This window comes from Rousettus aegyptiacus, unplaced genomic scaffold, assembly GCF_014176215.1.
Source record: "Rousettus aegyptiacus isolate mRouAeg1 unplaced genomic scaffold, mRouAeg1.p scaffold_m13_p_5, whole genome shotgun sequence".
NCBI lineage: Eukaryota > Metazoa > Chordata > Mammalia > Chiroptera > Pteropodidae > Rousettus > Rousettus aegyptiacus.
This window is the reverse complement of record NW_023416308.1, coordinates 92,526,738-92,546,322: the sequence shown is the minus strand read 5'-3', so window position 1 is coordinate 92,546,322 and position 19,585 is coordinate 92,526,738. Positions and strand designations below refer to the sequence as shown.

At 36.0% G+C, this 19,585-nt stretch overlaps 1 protein-coding gene across 1 annotated transcript; it reads left to right on the top strand.

Annotated features, from left to right (window-relative positions):
• The first annotated feature begins 13,345 nt into the window (after positions 1 to 13,345).
• Positions 13,346 to 17,281, top strand: CCDC179 (coiled-coil domain containing 179). Its single transcript, XM_016138469.1, has 4 exons — positions 13,346 to 13,390; positions 14,679 to 14,723; positions 16,096 to 16,200; positions 17,201 to 17,281. Exons 1-4 carry the CDS (start codon positions 13,346 to 13,348, stop codon positions 17,279 to 17,281), a joined length of 276 nt encoding a protein of 91 aa, XP_015993955.1.
• Positions 17,282 to 19,585: the final 2,304 nt, after the last annotated feature.

The window sequence follows — 19,585 nt, the reverse complement described above, 5'->3', positions numbered from 1 at the left end:
CAATCCCGCTGCCCAGAGGTACCCACTGCTACCAGTTTGGTTAAACTCTTTCTCACATTCTTCGATATATTTACATACATTTCTTAAAAAAAAAAAAAAAAAGGGAAAACACTAAGTACTTTTAGCTACTTGGTATTTTCTCTTCATATATCATGGACCTATTCCCATGTCAGTACACACTGGGCCATCTCATTCTTTTAAAGGCTGCATTTTGGTCCACATTATTTTGAGATTGTTTCCTCACTTTGGTTCATGAAAACAATAAGCAATGTATACCTTAGCGTACTTAGAGTTAATTTTATTTGGGAAAAAAAAAAAACTTTTCCAAAGAAGGTTTCATTTTCCATCTACCAAAAAAAATGTTAAGAACCATTTAATTTATATATTATGAGGCCTGAGGATAAATTAATATTTTTGTTTGTGGTTTGATATAAAATCTGGGTTGAGGCATAAAAGTTAGGAGCTAGTATAGTAAGTGTAAAGAACTTGACTCTTTTTCCTGCGGTAAATTGAAAATAGATTCATGAAACAAAGAAATCTTTAACCACTTATGTTTATGGATGAAATTGAGAAGATCTTAAATATAGAATTTAGTCCATCCCTCAAAAGCAAATTAAACAAGTTTTATTTATTCAAAATCTAAACGTATTCTCAAAAATTCATCAGTTAATGTTACTGATGATTCAGAAAAAGTTAAGATTAAAAATGTAATTAGAAATAGATCATTTCAGTTATTAGACAAAATAATACATCTGAAATAAGCTCTAGTTGTACTTTGTTTCAAGTATATTCCAAGAAAAGGCTGACAATATGAATTTAAGGGAAAATTAGTGGTACAGATGACACATTCTTTGAAGTCCTAAATACAATGAAACAATCCCAGAACAGGCTGAGGAAACCCCATCCCATTAAGCATTGGCCTCAGAATGCAATCAGCATGGCAAACACAGAGATAACCTTTCTAACAAGTCATACCTCCATATAATCTCAAAGTTCAAAGGGACTTCAAAGGCCACCTAATTGCCCTGCTAGTCCTTGAATTCCCTTTTCTGCTCTCCACCAACTGACTACTAGCTTATGCTTGAAAATCCCTTGTTATAGGAAGTTCCCCACCTATTGTAGAAATTTGTTCTATTTTTAGGTACTCAGTTTTTAAAATCTTAGATTTAATTCTTCTTGTAAGCTTTTGGTCTTAGATCAATCCTTTGGAGCCACAGAAAAGGAGCTTCACCCTTTTTTCACAAAACAGCCTCACGAATACCTGAAGACAGTTAGTTAATATCTGCGTCCTGAGGTTTCTCTTAAGAGTAAACATCTTGCCAACAAAAAATATTCTGAACCCATCAATTCAATTACACTTCCCAGAGGCCTCCGATTTTCTCATTGATCATTCATTCCATCAGTCTACTAATAATTACTGTGAGCTTCCCATATGTCAAGTATGACACTCTCCCTGTCTAGGAAAACAAGTTAGAGAAGTGAACATGCCTCTGTCCTCATGAAGTTTATGTTAAAGCAAAAAAGACATTGATAAATGTATCTCCATATACCACATCCAACTACGGAGGGGCGTGCCATAAAGGAGACTTACCCAGTGCTGTGGGACCACATAACAGAGCTCTGACCTAGATAGACCTCAGTAACAGGCACACTTCCCAGAGAAGGTGATGTTTGAGCTCTGATCCAAAGAATATGTATGAGATATCTAGGTGGAGATGTGAAGAATTGTTTTGCAAACTGAAAAAAACACATGTATAAGACCTGTAGGAGGAGGAAGCAGTCGGAAAAAGGTCACATAGCGAGGGCATAGAAAATAATTAGGAAAAATGGTACGAGACAGACCTGAAAAAGTACCTTTCGGGGCATGCTTTAGATTTGGATGTTTACAAGTAATGAAAAGTTATTGAAAGGTTTTAAGAAAGGGAGTGAAATGATTCAATTTACATTGATAACATATCACTTTGAGCTCATGAGAGAAAACAGGAGGGGACAGGAGGGATGTAAGTCTATTATTAGGAGGCTGCTAGAATGGTCCAGCAGCTGAGCCTAGAGGCTGTAGAAGATGGGGTGGCCCATAAGAAATGGACGCATTTAAGAGATATTTAACAGGAAAGTGTTTAAAATTCCAAATGAATCAGCACCAGTTTTTATAATATAGTTTGTGTTTATGTGAAAGTTTAAAACAAAGTTATGAAGCAATTTATTTCCTGTTATTTTGAAGTGATTGAAGACTTGAATATTGACAACATTAATAAACCAAGGATTAAAATCAAACAGTATTTTAGAAAAGTCCACAAAGTGCAACAGAAGAAATGTTTCAACTGATTTTTTTTTTTCTAATTTGGATATGTCAGAAAGTTCTGTTGGTTTCGAGATCTAATTCATTGCTTCGTCTTCCCAAGAGAAGTTTGGTGAGAGAACAGAAGGAAAAGAGCAAGGAATTTAGAGTTGGATGATAAGTGTTTATGGTTCCTCAAAAGTATAATCCTGAAACATACGAAAATAAACAAAAAAAATAAAAAAAAAATTTAACAGAGTATTTTTTCTTTGCAAGGATTGCAAATGATAAGTAGTAGTATAGGAAAGTATTTCCTGCCTTTATGATCTGTTCTTTTACCATGAAAGTAATAAATATGAAGTTTAATTTGAAGATAATGAAGAATTTCAAAAGTGACATTAATAATACTCTGATTATAAATCCTGGAATTCAGCAAAATTGAAGTTGCCTATTTCAAATGGAGACATTGTTTTTTAAAGATCGGTCTCTTAGCACCATCTTCTGGCTGTATAATAACTTTTGTTTCCTCCCTCACTACAAATTGTTACTGTGTAAATATTATTATTATGGCGCCACCTGCTGGACATTTTTTTTTCCTAAAAACGAACATGTTATCCTGAAGAGCTCTTGCTGGGAAATTAGACGATTACACTGCAGGAGTATAACTTCTAATCACTCTAATAACTGCTAAGTAGCTAAACCTCCTGATTCTAAGAATTATTCCGAATTGTTCATACATCATATGCTAATAACCTAAAGAATCATTATGTGTTCTATTTATTCTTATGAGAAAGAGACTATATCTATCCCTTTGGTAACTCATTCTCTATTTCCTCTTTTGCTGTCCCCATAATAACTCTAGCTATAGAAGATATGATCCCCACTGTTTGAGAGAGTAAAATAAAATAATACTTGAACACAATTGAATACACTATTCCTTTAGGTCTTACAACTCTATGAAATAGGCATGACTAGCCCCATTTTACTGAATGGTAAACAAAGATGTGGTTTAGCTGCATCTAAAATAGCTTCTGCCAAAATGGAACATAGAAAATTTAGAACCAAGGTATTTTTTACACTGAAATCCCTGCTTTTTCTGCCATTTTTTCATTACTATTTACTGGGTTATGGGTAAATGTGGGTTGTATATAAATATGATTTTAAAGGCTTATTAAAAGATTTTCTAACCTCTAGTAACATGTTTCCCTATCAGAACTTTACAGCCCTACGTGAAAATGACTTTATTTCCTCTATTAATTTTTCCATAGGCTGAATGCCACACTTTCTATTTGTCACCCTAAATTTCATTCTGTGTGGGCATCTCTAAAATCAGCCATAACATTTAAGTCTCCCTTACTGATATTTGAAGAGAAAAGTCCAAAGAAAGAAATAATGATTTGTCACTTTTTCTAAAGCATTGATTAGATTCAACCTAAAAATAAGAGTGCTAAAATTTCTGAGTTAGAAAATAAATGTTCCATTAATTTACTAATATTAATCATATTTAATGTGATTTAACCCGAGCTTTTAAATTATGCATTTCAAATGTCCTCATAACTGGTAATATATGCCAGTCAGAATGCTCCCCGAAAGCTGGGAGTGAGGACTCTCTTATGTAGTTGGTCAAATTGTAAAGAAGGATGATAGCTTGGCAGGATGGAGGTGGGTGCTAGAGGTCATTATTATCTACAGAAAAACTCATCTGTAGCAGGACAAAGGAAGGTCGACCCTCAGAGGGAAACAAGATAATAGAGATGAAAAATTATTATTTGACTAAACCAAATTTCCTCTTGTATTTATTTCCCATTCATACAAGCCAAAATAATAATCCCTTGTAGTTTGTTACTTTCTTGTGTTTCTGTTCTTATAACTAAAGAAATACTAACCCCGTATCCGAAAATATTTATTGGCTTAATAAATATTGAAAGGAACGATCTTGGTTATTAATTCTCCTAAGCTTTCTGAGCTTCACTTTTTAAAATTCAATTATAAAATAAATGGACTCATATACACTTTACTTTCCTTCCAAGGTTTATGGAGTTCAAATGAAATGTTATAAATGTAATATATAAATGTCAATATTATGGTATACGAACAAACCAATTGCTAAACAAACCAATCCATGTCCCTAGCACAGTGCTTCTCAAAAATGGCATATGTTCAGTAAAATTAAATCTGCTTCAGTGTGTCAATTCTAACTTATAAAGATAAAAATGGGTAGTTTTCCACGGGTTTTATTATTTAATCAGTACTACAACTCAAAGTTTGGACAAAGTTAGTTGATTAGGTTGAAATATCAATATAATGATCACTGACATCTGTATTTGTCCTATAATAGGGGCTTGAAAGATAATGCTTTATATGAAATAACATTGCATTTACATTTTTTCTCTTTTGTAAAAAAGTGAAGTCATTTTATCTATCAGTATTGAGATCATTTCTTACACTCATTTTCAGTTCCTGATATTTGGAGAATGCCTTCTGTGAAATACTGATCCAATTCTTAATGGTCCCATGATTGTATAATCACAAGAACATTTCATATTTATTCCTGTGATGTAAATGCCTAAAGCAGTTTTGATAGACTAATTAAAATAAAGACCTAAGATAAGTTGGAATCAGATGTCTCAAAAGAATTACATCTTCAGTAAAGATGAGCATATCTTAATAAGGTTACATTTTTCTTGCTTAACAAGTAGGTCTGTGTGCTATTTAGATAAATCTCCAATTTCTGATTCTATATTTTATATTTTCATTTGTGTCCTCAAAATAGCAACATAGTGTAGAAAATTGTATAACAGCCAAAACTAGAAAATACACGAAGGAAGATTTGTAATCCTCGTGAATTTGAATATACTTATTTACTCTACACAGGATGACAGTTTTAGCATAGTCACCTTTCCCATCCCACCTTCTTCATGATTTGAAACTTTAAGACTTTGAAGTACTAAAGAGGAGCTTCTCTCTATCAGTTAAACTCAACCGGAAGTTAATTTTCTTCTAAAATTAAACTGCGTTGCGCTTTTTTTTCCCCAAAAAGCATAATCTAAATAAACTGAAGACTAAAAAAAAAAAATGAGTCTTCAAATGAACCTTGTTTTTGTCCTTATAAATTCACATAAAACAGTATGAACATATAGAAAAATGGACAGTAACAGGAGCTATGACTTAATCTAAGAGACCATAAGTCTTGAACACTATTGACCCAAACAGCAAGTTAGATTTACTAAGCAATTCCTAGAAACACACTATCTAATAAAAATGCATCCAATGTTGAGCCATTTAAAGTGTGCCCTATCCAGATTAAAAGTTAAGTACTCAACAGTTGTAAAGTGTAACTATAAGTCATTCATTTCACCTTTGTTTTGACAAGTGCCTAAAAATTAATGTTAGATTCTGAAATTCAGGATCGTTTTTCTCAATGGGAAGTTGTCATTCCAGCCAAGTAATCCACTAGTAGTTTATCATTAGAGTCATATCATTTCCAAGAGAAAACATGAAAGTATCATCACTTTTGAAAGATTTCTCCAGATAGTAGGCAACAGGGTTTTCTATCATTCTCTAAGGTCACACCTGATGAGAAGGGGATCATTCAGTTTTGCTATGAAAGTTGAGCACCATTACCATGACCAGCCTTTTTTTGTGTTGTTGACTCTATTCAGATAACTCTGAAGGTTCAGCCTACTATGTGTGAAGATCTGCCTTTCAAGATAAAGCAAGAACCAAGGATCCTATAACCCAGAGTTCCTATAAATCAGAGCATAAATGAGAAATGAGAAGAGCAGGCTCCTACACATTCCTGTAGGCTGACTATATGTAATGAAAGGCTGAGACTTAAGGGACGAGAAAAAGTTTTGCAAGGTTAAATTAATTAAACAAGAAGGCCATTAGACTGATATGGCTCTAATGCCTTGGTGGCCTAGGTTAAGCAACCCAAAATCTAACCCTGCAAATCCCTCAATGTTATGAATTCATGACACCAATAATGGCCAGTCACAAGCAGCCAATTAGTCTTTAAGCTATAGTCAATCAAATAATTCCTTTCTTTGTTTCTGCACTTTTTCTGCTTTTCCCCAGGTTCCTGTCAGAGGAAGAAGGGCTCCTAACACTTCCTCTGGTTTGGCACTGCTCAATTCCAATTGAATTTTGCTCAAATATACTCTTAAAAATTTTAATATGCTTCAGTTCATCTTTTAACAGCACCATATTTCAGAGTGTGTGTGTTGTGTTTGTGGTGTGTGTGTGTGTGTGTGTGTGTGTGTCCCGTGATCCAATAGTAAGATTAGGTTTTCACTTTAAAAAATTATATTTGTAGTCCTTTTCAAATATTTTGAATTGTAATATGGGATTGATAAAAAGTTAAAACATTCCAACTAAGAGAGAAAGACGGGGCAAATATCCCTAGAAATTTTTATTGTTAGCTTGACAATTTGAACATTTAAAAATGTAACTATAATAGCTAAATGCCTACTTATAATATTTAATTAGTTTTTTTTACACATTCATTCTTAAAACCATATTATATAAATATTAGTTTAGAAATGTTGCTTATCTCCATACCCACATTTTCTTAAACAGTTTTATTCACCCTTTTCACAAGCATTTTCAACATCACTGTCTTAATTGTCACCAGGGCCACTTTTTGACCAGTTTTAAAAGACATTCATTTTCACTCCCATCTCAGTACCTTAAAATATAGCACTTTTCACATTCTAGTTTGATGCTATTACATGTTACTGGAAATCTATCCAAAGCCCTAAGTTCTTTTTCACATAACATTAAAACAATTGTTCTCTTCATTTGTCCTTTAGGGGTATATCAAAGATCTCCAAAATATAGCCATTTATTTGTCCTATTCGTTTTTAAAGCACTTTTAAAAGGCTGTTTACAAGACAAATATAAAGTTGTACCCCAAGAGATTATTACTTTCTTTACTTTGTATTTTTACTGATTTGCCTAGGTGACCTCTGTAAGCATCCAAAACTGGTATTTGTAAAACTACGCATTTTCCTGAAAAACTCTGTTTTTCAAAATACAGTAATTGGGAAAGAGCTCTGAAATAGATTTCATAGGGGTTCTGATATAAAGACACTCACTCTTTTCTGTGGAATAATTCTGAGGAAAGACCCGACTTTATATTGAGACAGGCATGACAGGTGCAGAGAACCAGCAAAGGTAATGAGGATGAAATGCAGATCAAGTGCAAAACTACTTAGAAGAAAGTTTAACTCGGTGGAAGCGGGTTCATGGCATATTATTTCCCTAAAGCCCTAGATGTTGAGGTTGGAGGGCTGAGAAAATAGAGGAAAGAAGAGAGAAAAACGGTGAGAACAGCAGCCATCACCACTGGTTTGTGCGTCTTCCAATTGATTTACTTTGCCCTTTTTTACCTCAGCCACCAATTCTAACCCTCTGCATTTAACCTCACCTTTTTTAATTAACGGATTCCACCCACAGCTTTCTCACTACTCCAGATGTGAGTGACCCTTTAAATGGTCCCTCCCTGCCTATAGAATCATGTCTTGTGAACTGTCTGATTTCCCTCCTGCCTCTCCTCTGGTTCACTCATAACTCACACGTTAGTATATAGGTAATCTAGGAGAAGATCCATGCCAACCTCTGATATTCTGTGCTTCTCTAGCCTGGGCCCTTTATCTCTTTTCTTGTGTTTGTTCTACCTTGCCCTTTCTGGGGCTGATAGCTCACGACCTCTGTGGGCTCATTCCTGTATGCAGCCTCAATCAGAGCCCTGACTTATCTGCTAGACCAGAAGGAATTCAGAAACCAGATACAGTGACATATGATTTATGTCATATAAAACAGGATATGTGATTAAAAGTGCCATAAAGATACTGTCAAAGACAATTTCTCATAGGAACTAAATAGCAAAAGCTGTCACTTGCTACTTCCAGCATTCTAACTGCAATGGCTGGTTAACTGCTTCCCTTGCGATGGTCCAATGACCAAAAGCAGGGGTCCCCAACCCTCAGGCATTGGACCAGTACAGATCTGTGGCCTATTAGGAAACGGGCCTCATAGCAGGAGGTGAATGGTGAGCAAGTTAGCGAAGTTTCATCTGTATTATTAGCCTCTCCCCAGCACTAGCATCCTGGACTCTGCTCCACCTCAGATCATCGGGCATTGGATTCTCATAGGAGCACTGGTCCCTGGTGCCAAAAAGGATGGGGACAACGGACTGACCTAGAGACATTAAGTGTGATGCTAGCTAGCTCTGCACCACAGAGGTGAAGAGTTATAGCTCCAGGTGGTGGAAAAAAGCAGCAGGTCCTTGTGGGGCAAAGGAGGAGAAGGTGAAATTAACCCCTATCCAGAGCCAGGTTAAGCTTTGTAGCAACCCAAAAGATGAAAATGTATATTGTCCTTCCTACAAGTAATTCAAAATTAAAAGGCAAAATTATCTGTGATATGTTAATAACTCTTCTCAAAGATATGTCCACATCCTAATATGTGAAACCTATTAATGGTGCCTTATTTGGAAAAAGGGTTGTTGCACATATGATTAAGTTAAGGATTTTGAAATAAGATTATGCTGGATTATCTGGGTGGGCCCTAAATACCATCACAAGAGGCAAAAAGAGAGAGCAGATACACACAAAGGAGAAAGACAAGTGAAGATGGAAACAGAGATTGGAATGATGTGGCTTCAAGCCAATAAATGCAGGCAGCCAAGGGAAGATGGACAAGTCAAGGAAATGGTTCTACCCAGAGCTCTCAGGGAAAGCAAGGCCTTGCTGACACCTTGACTGCAGATTTCTGGTCTCCAGAACTGTGAAAGAATAAACTTCTGTTGTTCTAAGCCATTATGTTTCAATCATTTGTAATAGCAACAATAGAAAACTAACATACTAACCCATAAAATATAAAACAGTCCAAAAAAAAATACTGGATGTTTTTTCCCGAGAGTTTAACTCCTTCATTGATTTCTTTGTGCAATATTAACTCTAGAATTTTGTCTAAGTTAATATTCAAGTAAGGGAGAAATTAACTGAACAATTTTCAATATGAAGTAGTAACATAAAGCATATCTAGATTCCAGCAATATCAATGAAAAAGTCATGATATTGCTGTGGATGAGATGGATATAATCAGAACTAGTTGATATTAGAGTGAATTTGTAATGGAATAAACAATTCTACTAACAGGTACTGGTAAGTAATTATTGATGAACCTGCAGTGCAGCCTTATGTGTTTTGCTGCAAAGCATTCTTTTCAGCTCTGTTGTGTGCAATGTTTTCATCACAAATTTGGATGATGACATAACATGCTGATTTAATCAGAAGACATGGGGGTGCTGTCCTACAGAGAAGAACCAGATGAAATAACAAGTTGAATCTAAAAGGATGTAACTTAACAGAGAAATTTAAAAAAGTTTACAACCTAGATTTTGTGGTGGTTTAAAAATGACTGCTAGAAATTTATTACTTGCAGAAAATTACTGCTTGGCTATTGCCCATGGGAACATGGCTATCATCATGGGAACATAGGCTATCGCCCATAGGAACATAACATTCTAACAGTAAGTTTTCTGTTTCTGTACTTTTGCTTGCACAACCGACCTGTGGGTTGACAGGTAGTAAGTAAAAGAAAAATAGCCCTTTGTGTTTAGAAAGAATGAATAATGAGATTTTAGGCTTAAAAACCCTGTACCTCTACATTTCGGGGTTGCTTAATTTGGGGTCTGCGTACCCCTGGCAGACCCGGCTGACTGAATAAAGAGTGTTTCCTATAATTCACTGAGTTCTGGTGGTCCATGTGTCTTTCAAGGGCCGGTGGCTACAATAATTTCACAAGTTAACTGCACAGGTACAGAAAAAAGTGCAGTAAACTTAGTACATGGAAATAATAATAAAAATGACATTAAATGTTATTGTATGTCAGGTGTTCATTAGAAAGATAGATGACAGGTAGGTAGATGGTAGATGATAGATAGATGATAGATAGATAGATAGATAGATAGATAGATAGATAGAAGAAAAATAGATAAATTTCTCACATACTTTGTAGGGTAGGTTCAAGACCACCTGCACAATTTGTAGTTCCTAGTGCCAAATGAAAATGAAGAGCCAGTGCTTAAAAATTAAGAATTTTAAAACAGCAAGAGAAGAGCAAATACAGGATATAGATATAGCGTTTACAAATGCAATGCTATTTCACCTGATTTCATCACTGTGTATTTCATCACAGAGAAAGTTAATAAAAAAACACCAGCAGGAGTATAGAAACACCCTCACAAGCTAATCTTACTTGCACTATGAAACAGCCACTTTAAGATATAAAACAAAGTCATTAAATTTTGCTCAGACAGGAAATGAGACAAATAACTGGATGTGGGAGTGGTCTGTGGTTTCGAGCACTTCAGTGGGCAACAGTAATTTCTCTAAGCCTAACTCTTCTAAGAGATCTCTCTGCAGTTTCTAACACTATGCAAAAGTCACGTGGCACAAACTGTTCACTGAATTCAGCAGGAAGATCATTAGCGACCATTCTGAAACAGATATCAATAGAGTAGTAAGGACTGAAGCAGGTCGCAGTGAGCCATATATTACACTGGATGTAAAGAGGAGGAGATGGGAATTGCGGATAACTCTTACGAATATTACTGTAGATAAAGGGGATGGGCAATAGTTATAATTATTTGTTGTTTAAAGGGTTTTGGGTTTTTAGCCTGAAGAGAGGAAGATTTGAGCATATAGTATTTAAATGTTTAAAGGAAAGAGGCAATATAGAGAGGGTAACAAGAAGAGCGAGCAGTCTGTGCAGTGAGATCTCTCGGAGGGAAATGGCCTGAGAACAAAAGCAGAGAGATTTACTTCAAACAGGGAAAAGAATCATGTGGATACAAACAAGGTGATAGGCTTATAGGTGGTAAGGAATTGGTGTAGCAACAGTCTGGGCTTTTATTATTTTATTACAATAAATTTATTGGGGTGATACTAGTTAATAAAATCAAATAAGTTCCAAGTGTACAATAATATGTTATGTGTATATTGCATTGTGTGTTCACCAATCAAAGTTAAATTTCTTTCTTTCCTTCCTTGACCCCCTTTACCCTTATCTACCTCCAGTCTCCCCTCTTTCCCTCTCTGGTAACCACTAAACTGCTGTGTCTACGAGTTTGTCTTCCTTTTATTGCTTTCAGTTTTATATCCCACATAAAAGCGAAATCATATGGTTCTCAACTTTTTCTGTGACAATTCATTTAGCGTGATAATCTCGAGATCCACCCATGTTGTTGCAAATGGCAGTATTTCATCTTTTCTTATGGCTGAGCAATAGTCCACTGTATATATGTACCACAGCTTTTTTTATCCAATCATCTAACAAAGGGCACTTTGGTTATTCCCATTGGCCACCATGAATAATGCTGCAATGGATATCGGGGTATCCGATATGTCTTTATAGATGTTTTCAAACTTTTGGTAGATATCTAGAAGAGGGATGGCTGAGTCATATGGTATTTCTATTCTTAACTTTATTGAGGAACCTCCATACTGTTTTCCATGGTGGCTGTACCAATTTACATTCCCACCAGCAGTGTATGAGGGCTCCTTTTCCCCCCAATCTCTCCAACACTTGTTATTACTTGTCCTATTGATGAAAGACATTCTAACAAATATTGGATAGTATCTCACTGATTTTGTTTTGCATTTTCCTAATAAGTAGTGAAGTTGAGCATCTTTTCATATGTCTGTTGGTCATTTATATGTCTTCCTGGGAGAAGTGTCTGTTCAGGCCCTTTGCCCATTTAATTGGATTGTTTTTTTGTTTTATTTTTATTGTTGAGTTGTATGAGTCCTTTATATATTTTTGATATTAGCCCCTTATCTGAGGTGTTGTTTGCAAATATCTTCTCTCATTCAGTTGTTGCCTCTTTGTTTTGTTGATGGGTTCTTTTGCTGTGCAGAAGCTTTTTAGTTTCATATAGTCCCATTCATTTATTTTTGCTTTTACTTCTCTGCCTTTGAGGTCAAATTCATAAAATCCTTTCTAAATCCAAGGTCCATGAGTTTAGTACCTAGGTTTTCTTCCATGGAATTTATTGTTTCAGGTCTTTTATTTAGGTCTTTGATCCATTCTGAGTTCATTTCGGTGTATCATAACAGAGAGCTGTCTACTTTCATTCTTTTGCATGTGGCTTTTGAATTTTCCCAGCACCATTTATTGAACAGGCTTTCTTTCCTCTAGTCTGGGCTTTCAAAAACAATTGGTGGCATAACACAGTGATTAAGATCACTGGCTTTGAAGGCTGACTCTGTGGATTTAAATCCCAGCTCACCCTCTAGTTGTATAACCTTGAACAAGTTATTTAACATACTAGTGACTTGTTTCCATAATAATCACACACTTCACCTGCTCGGTTGTCCTAAGGAATTGATGAGCTAACATATGTAAATTCGTCTAACAATGCTGAGCATAAGCTCTCCATGTGTCAGCCATTATCAGTGTGTAGAGCAAGAGTCTCCTGCTTTTGGTGAAAGTGCCTGAGAGCTGGTGGGTTCAGAGATTTTAATAGCAGGAAGACAGTTTGAAAGGAATTCTGTAAAGCACAAAAACAGAAAGATCTAGTGTAACCTAAAAGAAGTGGTAAACTCTGGAGAGGACACAGTTTAAGCTGGAGATCATGAACATGTACTGCAGCAATCTTCAGGTTTTTCTCCCTTCAGCTGTGGTTGGGTGAATCCAACTGGAAGCTGTGATGAAAGAACAATGAGATGTTGGAATTAAGAATCCTGAAGTGAGGAACCATGGAACCCAAGCTAGATAGGTTAATAAGATAGAAAACTGATATTATGTAGTTATACCTTGAGCAGGGAATTGTGGCAACCTGGCAACCCTAATTCCTCAGACGCTTTCTGAACAACTAAGGATTTCACCATCCCTGCATTGGGATTAGAAAATAGTTCAGGGAAAGGGTGGGGCCCATGGGGCAAGGATAAAGAGAATTGTGATGGGACGGGGCGGGGCTCGCATGCAGTGGGTAGCAGGCCCTGCAATTACTTGGTGGGGATCAGGCGGTGGGCGCCAGGGGCGCTCTGCGGCTCAAGCATGTGCCTGCACTGTTTAGGGGACGATAGTACCCAAGTCAACCCCGTGAGTCCTTTGCCTTTAACCCCACCTTGACCACCCCTCCCCACACCTTGAGCCTGGAGGCCATGGCAGCTACTCGAGCTTTCAGCCACTGCACCTGCAGTGCGGTGCTGGGTGTTGGGAAATCCTGGTGAAGTAAACTGACCAGATGCTGGGCTACAGGGCACACCAAGGACAGGGGAAGGCCTCGCGCCTACTAGGGGGTTATACACTTTCAATTGTCTGTTGACTAATTCATTGAGCCGCCCTAGAAGGTGGGGTGGGGTTAGAGAGGTGTAGTGGGGAGGATAAACTTCTCAATATTCAGATAGGGAGGAGCCTTTGGGTTAAACAACTGGATCAAAATGATAGGAGGGGGAAGTATGTGGTACAATTTAGAAGTCAGGGGGAGGAGTGGGAACCCATGAACTAAAAGCCAACCTGCCTGTGCCTCAGAAAACAATACCACCTCATGGGGTTTCTCACCGCAGCTTTCCCAGGTTTTAGAAGCCGGACTAACGACCAGTTCATTAAGCGAGGATCAGTGTGACACCACTGAAGTCACGTACCAACAAAAGAAACACGACTCTCTGGATTTGCTCTATACACTTTTCCTATAACCTCTATACCTTACGTTTTCTGTATTGTCCTGAAAAAAATAAAATTGCCAATTATCTTACCAGCAAAATGAATTTGGCAATAGCAGAGAATTGCAATTCTGGACAAGCATGCTATAGCAAAAACTATAGGCAAATCTAACACACAAAGGCGAAGAACTTTATAGAGAAAAAGGAGTAAGTTGTGAGGGATTGTTTTGAAGGAAAATCCATTGGAGAAGAGTGAGAATTCAGAGTGGTGCTGGTTTCTCATCTGCTGAGGTGCTGGGCAAAAAAGGAAACCTTCCTTCTCCTGCTGGAGCGGTAAAGTAGTACCAGCTTGCAAGGCAGGTCTCTTCCTGCTGAGGTCCATAAATGAGTTCTTCCTGATAAGGGTCTGTAATTAACAGGTGGTAGTGCATGAGAGCGTCCTCTTCCGGCCTCCCGACTCCATTTTAAATGAGCTTCCCCTTTGTTAATTTTCACACCTATAATGTGGTTCTTTAAGCGAGGATCAGTGTGACACCATAGTACCATTGCCAATCTCCACCTTGATTTTTACCTTAATATTCCTCTGATCCTGTCTCTTGCAATTGAGATAATATGTATGTTACATAAATAAAGAACAGTAGCATAGGCTTTCTGTTATAACTCATCTTTCTGTTTGCTCATGATTTTTATGTGTTTTCTTTAAAATTATTTTACATATTTTGTAGGAAGGACCAAGACGGCATCATCCTTCAGAAGTCACTGAAAGGCAGGTAATGTTTAAGTAAATAATTATGGGTATTTCAAAATTGGGACTTGATCTTGTAACTTTATATGTGGTAGTCCCTAACATGACAAGATTTTTAATAGCTAGCTACTTCTGTGTTATCTTTCTTGGGACTCTGAGTTAGTCTTAACTAGGATAACCTAAATAGCTTATATTCTCATTTTTTAATGTAATGTTTCATACATATACCAACATATATGCAGAATATTTACTTTGTAAAACAGAATAATAAAATATACCTTCGACTCGAGAAAACATTCTCGGTGTCCTTGAACTCATCCAGGGGCTGCTTCTCTATTCTACCTCCCTACATCTCTCCCAGAGGTAACCACTATCTTGGATTTTATTTTTATCAATCTCATTTTTAAGAAATAGTTTGTCACATATGTGCCTCAAAGTATATTGTTTGATTTGCTTACTTTTGAACTTTATAAACATATGATCACACAAAATTTGGTGTATAATTTATTTTCTTCTCAAAACGGTTTCCTAAGATTCATCCACATTGTTGGGTAGAATTATAATTCCTTCATTTTCACTGCTGTTTCTTATTTCCTTGTAGAACACATCTCAGTTCATCAATTCTTTCCCCTGTTGATGAACAGTGGGTATTTTGCACATTTTCCTGTAATGAACAATGCTACTGTGAACATTCTAGTACATATTTTTGTTTTTTTGTTTTTGCCCATGAACAAGAGTTTCACTTGATTTAACCACAAGTAAATGGCTGGATCATAGGGAAAGCTAATTTTTCATTGTTATTAAGTAATGCCACATCGTTGGGTTTTTTTTCTTTTAATTGTACCAATGCATTTCTATTGGCAGTGGGTAAAAGTTCCTATTACTCATATCCTCTTCACCCTAATACTCTATTTCACTATCCTCAAAGCATTCCAGTTTGATCCCCTAAGTCTCTGCTACTTAATATCCCATATAATGGGGACATAAAAAAAAAAAAAAGCTTTGTATGATATGAAGCATTTAAGAGAAATAATGTATGTGGATTGTTTCCTTATTACCAAAAAAAAAAAAAAATCCCTTGGAGGTTTTTAATGAACATTACCTTTAAACTAAAAATAAATACCTATATCCATGAATCTTGGATCTATCTTACACAGTCCGTAAAGTGTGAATTGAGAGTAAGCAGTCACATTTGAAAACTCTACTGATGGTCTAATGTGTTTTCTTCATCTACAAACCACACATTTGAAATGATTTTTTCCTACTTCTATGTAGCTATGTAAACCTTATGCACTAATTGCTTTTATCCTTTTTTAGTGACATAAACCAAAAATATAATCAGCATATTACCTTTTGTTATAAAAAGTACGATTTCTTTTCTTTTAATTTTCCAAAAGGCCATAGATAAACGTATTCAGAATATGCGAAACCTAAAGAAACAGAAGAGGAAACTTAATAAACGGTTTTCAAGGCCTTCTCCTCTTCCAGAACCAGGACTACTAGTAAGTATAAAGACTTCACTGTTATTAACAGATCCTTAAATGTAACATACAGGCTTATTTTAAATTTATGTAATACTCTAATTTCTTTCATCTTTCCTCTAAGAAATGCGTAACTGCACTCTGCGAAGCTACCTTAAAGCTCCTCTAATTAAGTTCTCATCTATTATTTAAATCTTCTTTGTAGTCATCTCCTGGAGATGATGTGATTTAATGAAAAAAAGTACAATCTTTGAAACCATGTTCTGGATTCCAGATTTGCTGAAAAAATTATCTGACAAAATTATTCACTTGAGTATTTTGGATTATATTATTTGGAAAATAAATGACAAAATCTCCTGCCAAATATTTATTCAGCCTAGGCTGAAACACATCACAAACTCTACACCAATCATAGCTTACTTCATCTTTACATATTTTTGACATGGATTTAAAAGTTCTGCCACATAACATTATATTGCCCCCAGGAGCCTTTCGCATGTGGTATTATATTTCTTATAGCCAGACATAAGTCCAGTGGCCATTCCATTTGAAAGTTCTTCAGCTAGTTGAGGATATCTATCACCTTCCTTAACGTCCAGGCTTTTCTTCAGGGTAAAAATCCCCATTTTCTTCATCTATTCCTTTTTCAACTTAGTAGTGGTCCATGGCCTTATCAAGGCAATCTCTAGGAACAGAATTATATTTTATTATAGAAAGATTTGGAAAAAGTTATATTTCCAGTAATTAAGATTTCTTTCTATTTTCTTTTCGAAATAATTTGTAAACACAATTAATGAATAGCTATGTCAGTTAGAACTGTTAACTTTAGTTCCTTATAAGAGAAACTAACTGCAGTGGCTTAATGAAATAGGAGTATATGTTTTCTCCAAACAAGAATTCCTGACCTAGGCACTATAAGGCTGATATGGTGGTTCTAGAAATTACCAAAGTCCCAGGTTCCTTCTGCCTTTTTGATTCTTCAAACTTTTCTCACGACCTTTATTCTCATGGTCTCAAAAAGGCTTTTACCTCAAAAAATACTGTGTCCACGTTCCAGGAGGAGAAGGTGCAGCACAAAGGGCCAAAGGCATATACCAGCTAAGTCAGTTCCCTTTTCATCAGGAAAATAGCCTCCAAATGAAGTACATGTCTCTGTGAGTGAGTGTGTGTGTGTGTGTAGTGTGTTTTTATCAGCTTTACTGAAGTGCAATTTGCATACAGTAAATTGCACATATTTTAAATGTATAGTTTTAACATTTGGACACATGTACATCTATGAAACCATCACCACAACTGAGATAATCAATATATCCATCACCCTCAAAATTGTGTCCTCTTTTTACTTAAATTGATATAATTTATTTTTAGAGCAGTTTAGGTTTATGGAAAAATTGAACAGTAAGTCCAGAGCTCCCACTCCCTCTCATTCTCCCCCAACAGTTTCTCCTAATATTGACATCTTAATTGGTGTAATACATTTGTTACAACTGATGAACCAATATCGATATATTATTAACTAAAGTCCATGCTTTACATTAGGATTCACTCTTTGTGTTGTACAATTCTGGGTATTACAGTATCATAAAGAATAGTTTCACTGCACCCCAAATCCCCTGTGCTCTACCTATTCACCCCTTCAACCCCCTCAAGCCCCTGGCAATCACTTATCTTTTTACTTTCTCTATAGTTTTTCCTTTTCCAAAATGCCATATAGTTGGAATTATACAGTATGCAGCCTTTCTTTTGGATTGGCTTCTTTTACTTAGCAATATGTATGTAAGGTTCTTCTATGCCTTTTCATGGCTTGATAAGCCATTTTCTTTTATCTTTGAATAATCTTCCATTGTATGGATATACCAATTTATTCATTCACCTATTAAAAGACATCATGGCTGCTTCCAATTTTTGGCAATCATGAATAAAGCTGCTATAAACATTGGTGTCTCAGATTTTTGAGTGGACACGTTTTCAACTCTGTTGGATTAATATCTAGGAATGCAATTGCTGGATCATATGGTAAGAAACTGACAAAACAGCCACACCATTTTGCATTACCATGAGCAGTGAATGAGGGCTCCTGTTGCTCCCCATTCTAACATATTGGATGTTATCAGTGATTTGAATTTTAGCCATTTTTACAGGTGTGTAGTGGTATCTTGTTTTAGTTTGCACTCCCTGATGACATATAATATTTACGATCTTTTCATATGCTTATCTTCCATCTTCATAACTTCTTTGGTGAGGTGTCTGTTCACATCCTTTGCCCATTTTTAGCTATTTTCTTATTGCTGAGTTTTAAGTGTCATTGGTGTACACTGAATACCAGTTCTTTACAAGATGTGTTTTGCAAATGTTTTCTCTCACTCTTGTTACTCATCTTTTCATTCATCTAATAGTGCCTTCTCCAGAGTTCAAAGAAGTATTAGGAACTCCATAAGACTGTCCCTTCATCAGAGTTTTCAACTTTCATGCTAATCCATACTGAGCCTCTAGCAATTTGTCCATTAAAGTTTAAGTGTTCCTACCAGTTTTAGCTCCAGCAGCAGAATCATCTGTCTCTCCAGTTTCCAGCACAGCAGTTTGCCCTGTGACCTTGATAGTCTGATGGATCTAAGAATTGTTGATGTTCAGTCTGTTCAGTTTTTTTCTTTCTTTTTTTATTATGAGATATAACTGACATATAACATTATGCAAGTTTCAGGTGTACAACATAATGATTTGATATTTGAATGTATTGTGAAATAATCACTACAATAAGTCTAGTTAGCATCTATCACTCCACATAATTACAATTTCTTTCCCTGTGATGAGAACTTAGTACCTACTCTATTAGCAACTTTCAAATATACAATACAGTATTATTAATTATAGTCACCATGCCGTACATTACATCCCCAGGACTTACTTATTTTATAACTAGAAGTTTGTGCCTTTTGACTATCTTCACCCATCCCACTACCCCCAAAACTCCCCTCCAGTGATCACCAATCTGTTCCCTGAATCTATGAGCTCAGTTTTGGGGTTTTTTGTTTTGTTTTTAGATTCTATACATAAATGAGATCATATGATATTTGTCTTTCTCTGACATTTCACTTAGCATAATGTCTTCAAGGTCCATCCATATGTTGTCAAAAATGGCAAGATTTTCTTCTCTTTTATGAATAAATATCTCATTGTATATACCACATTTTCTTTATCCATTCATCCATCAATGGGCACTTAGGTTGCTTCCTGGCTATTGTAAATAATGCTACAATGTGTTCGGTTTTTTTCTCGTGAAGATGGTAGTGATGATATCAAACTTTTTACATGTCAGACCGGAAAATCCCACTTATATTCTTCTATATATTGACCAAAATGTGTAGGATCTCCTATTTAAGCTCGAGCTCTCAGTGCTTCTCAAATG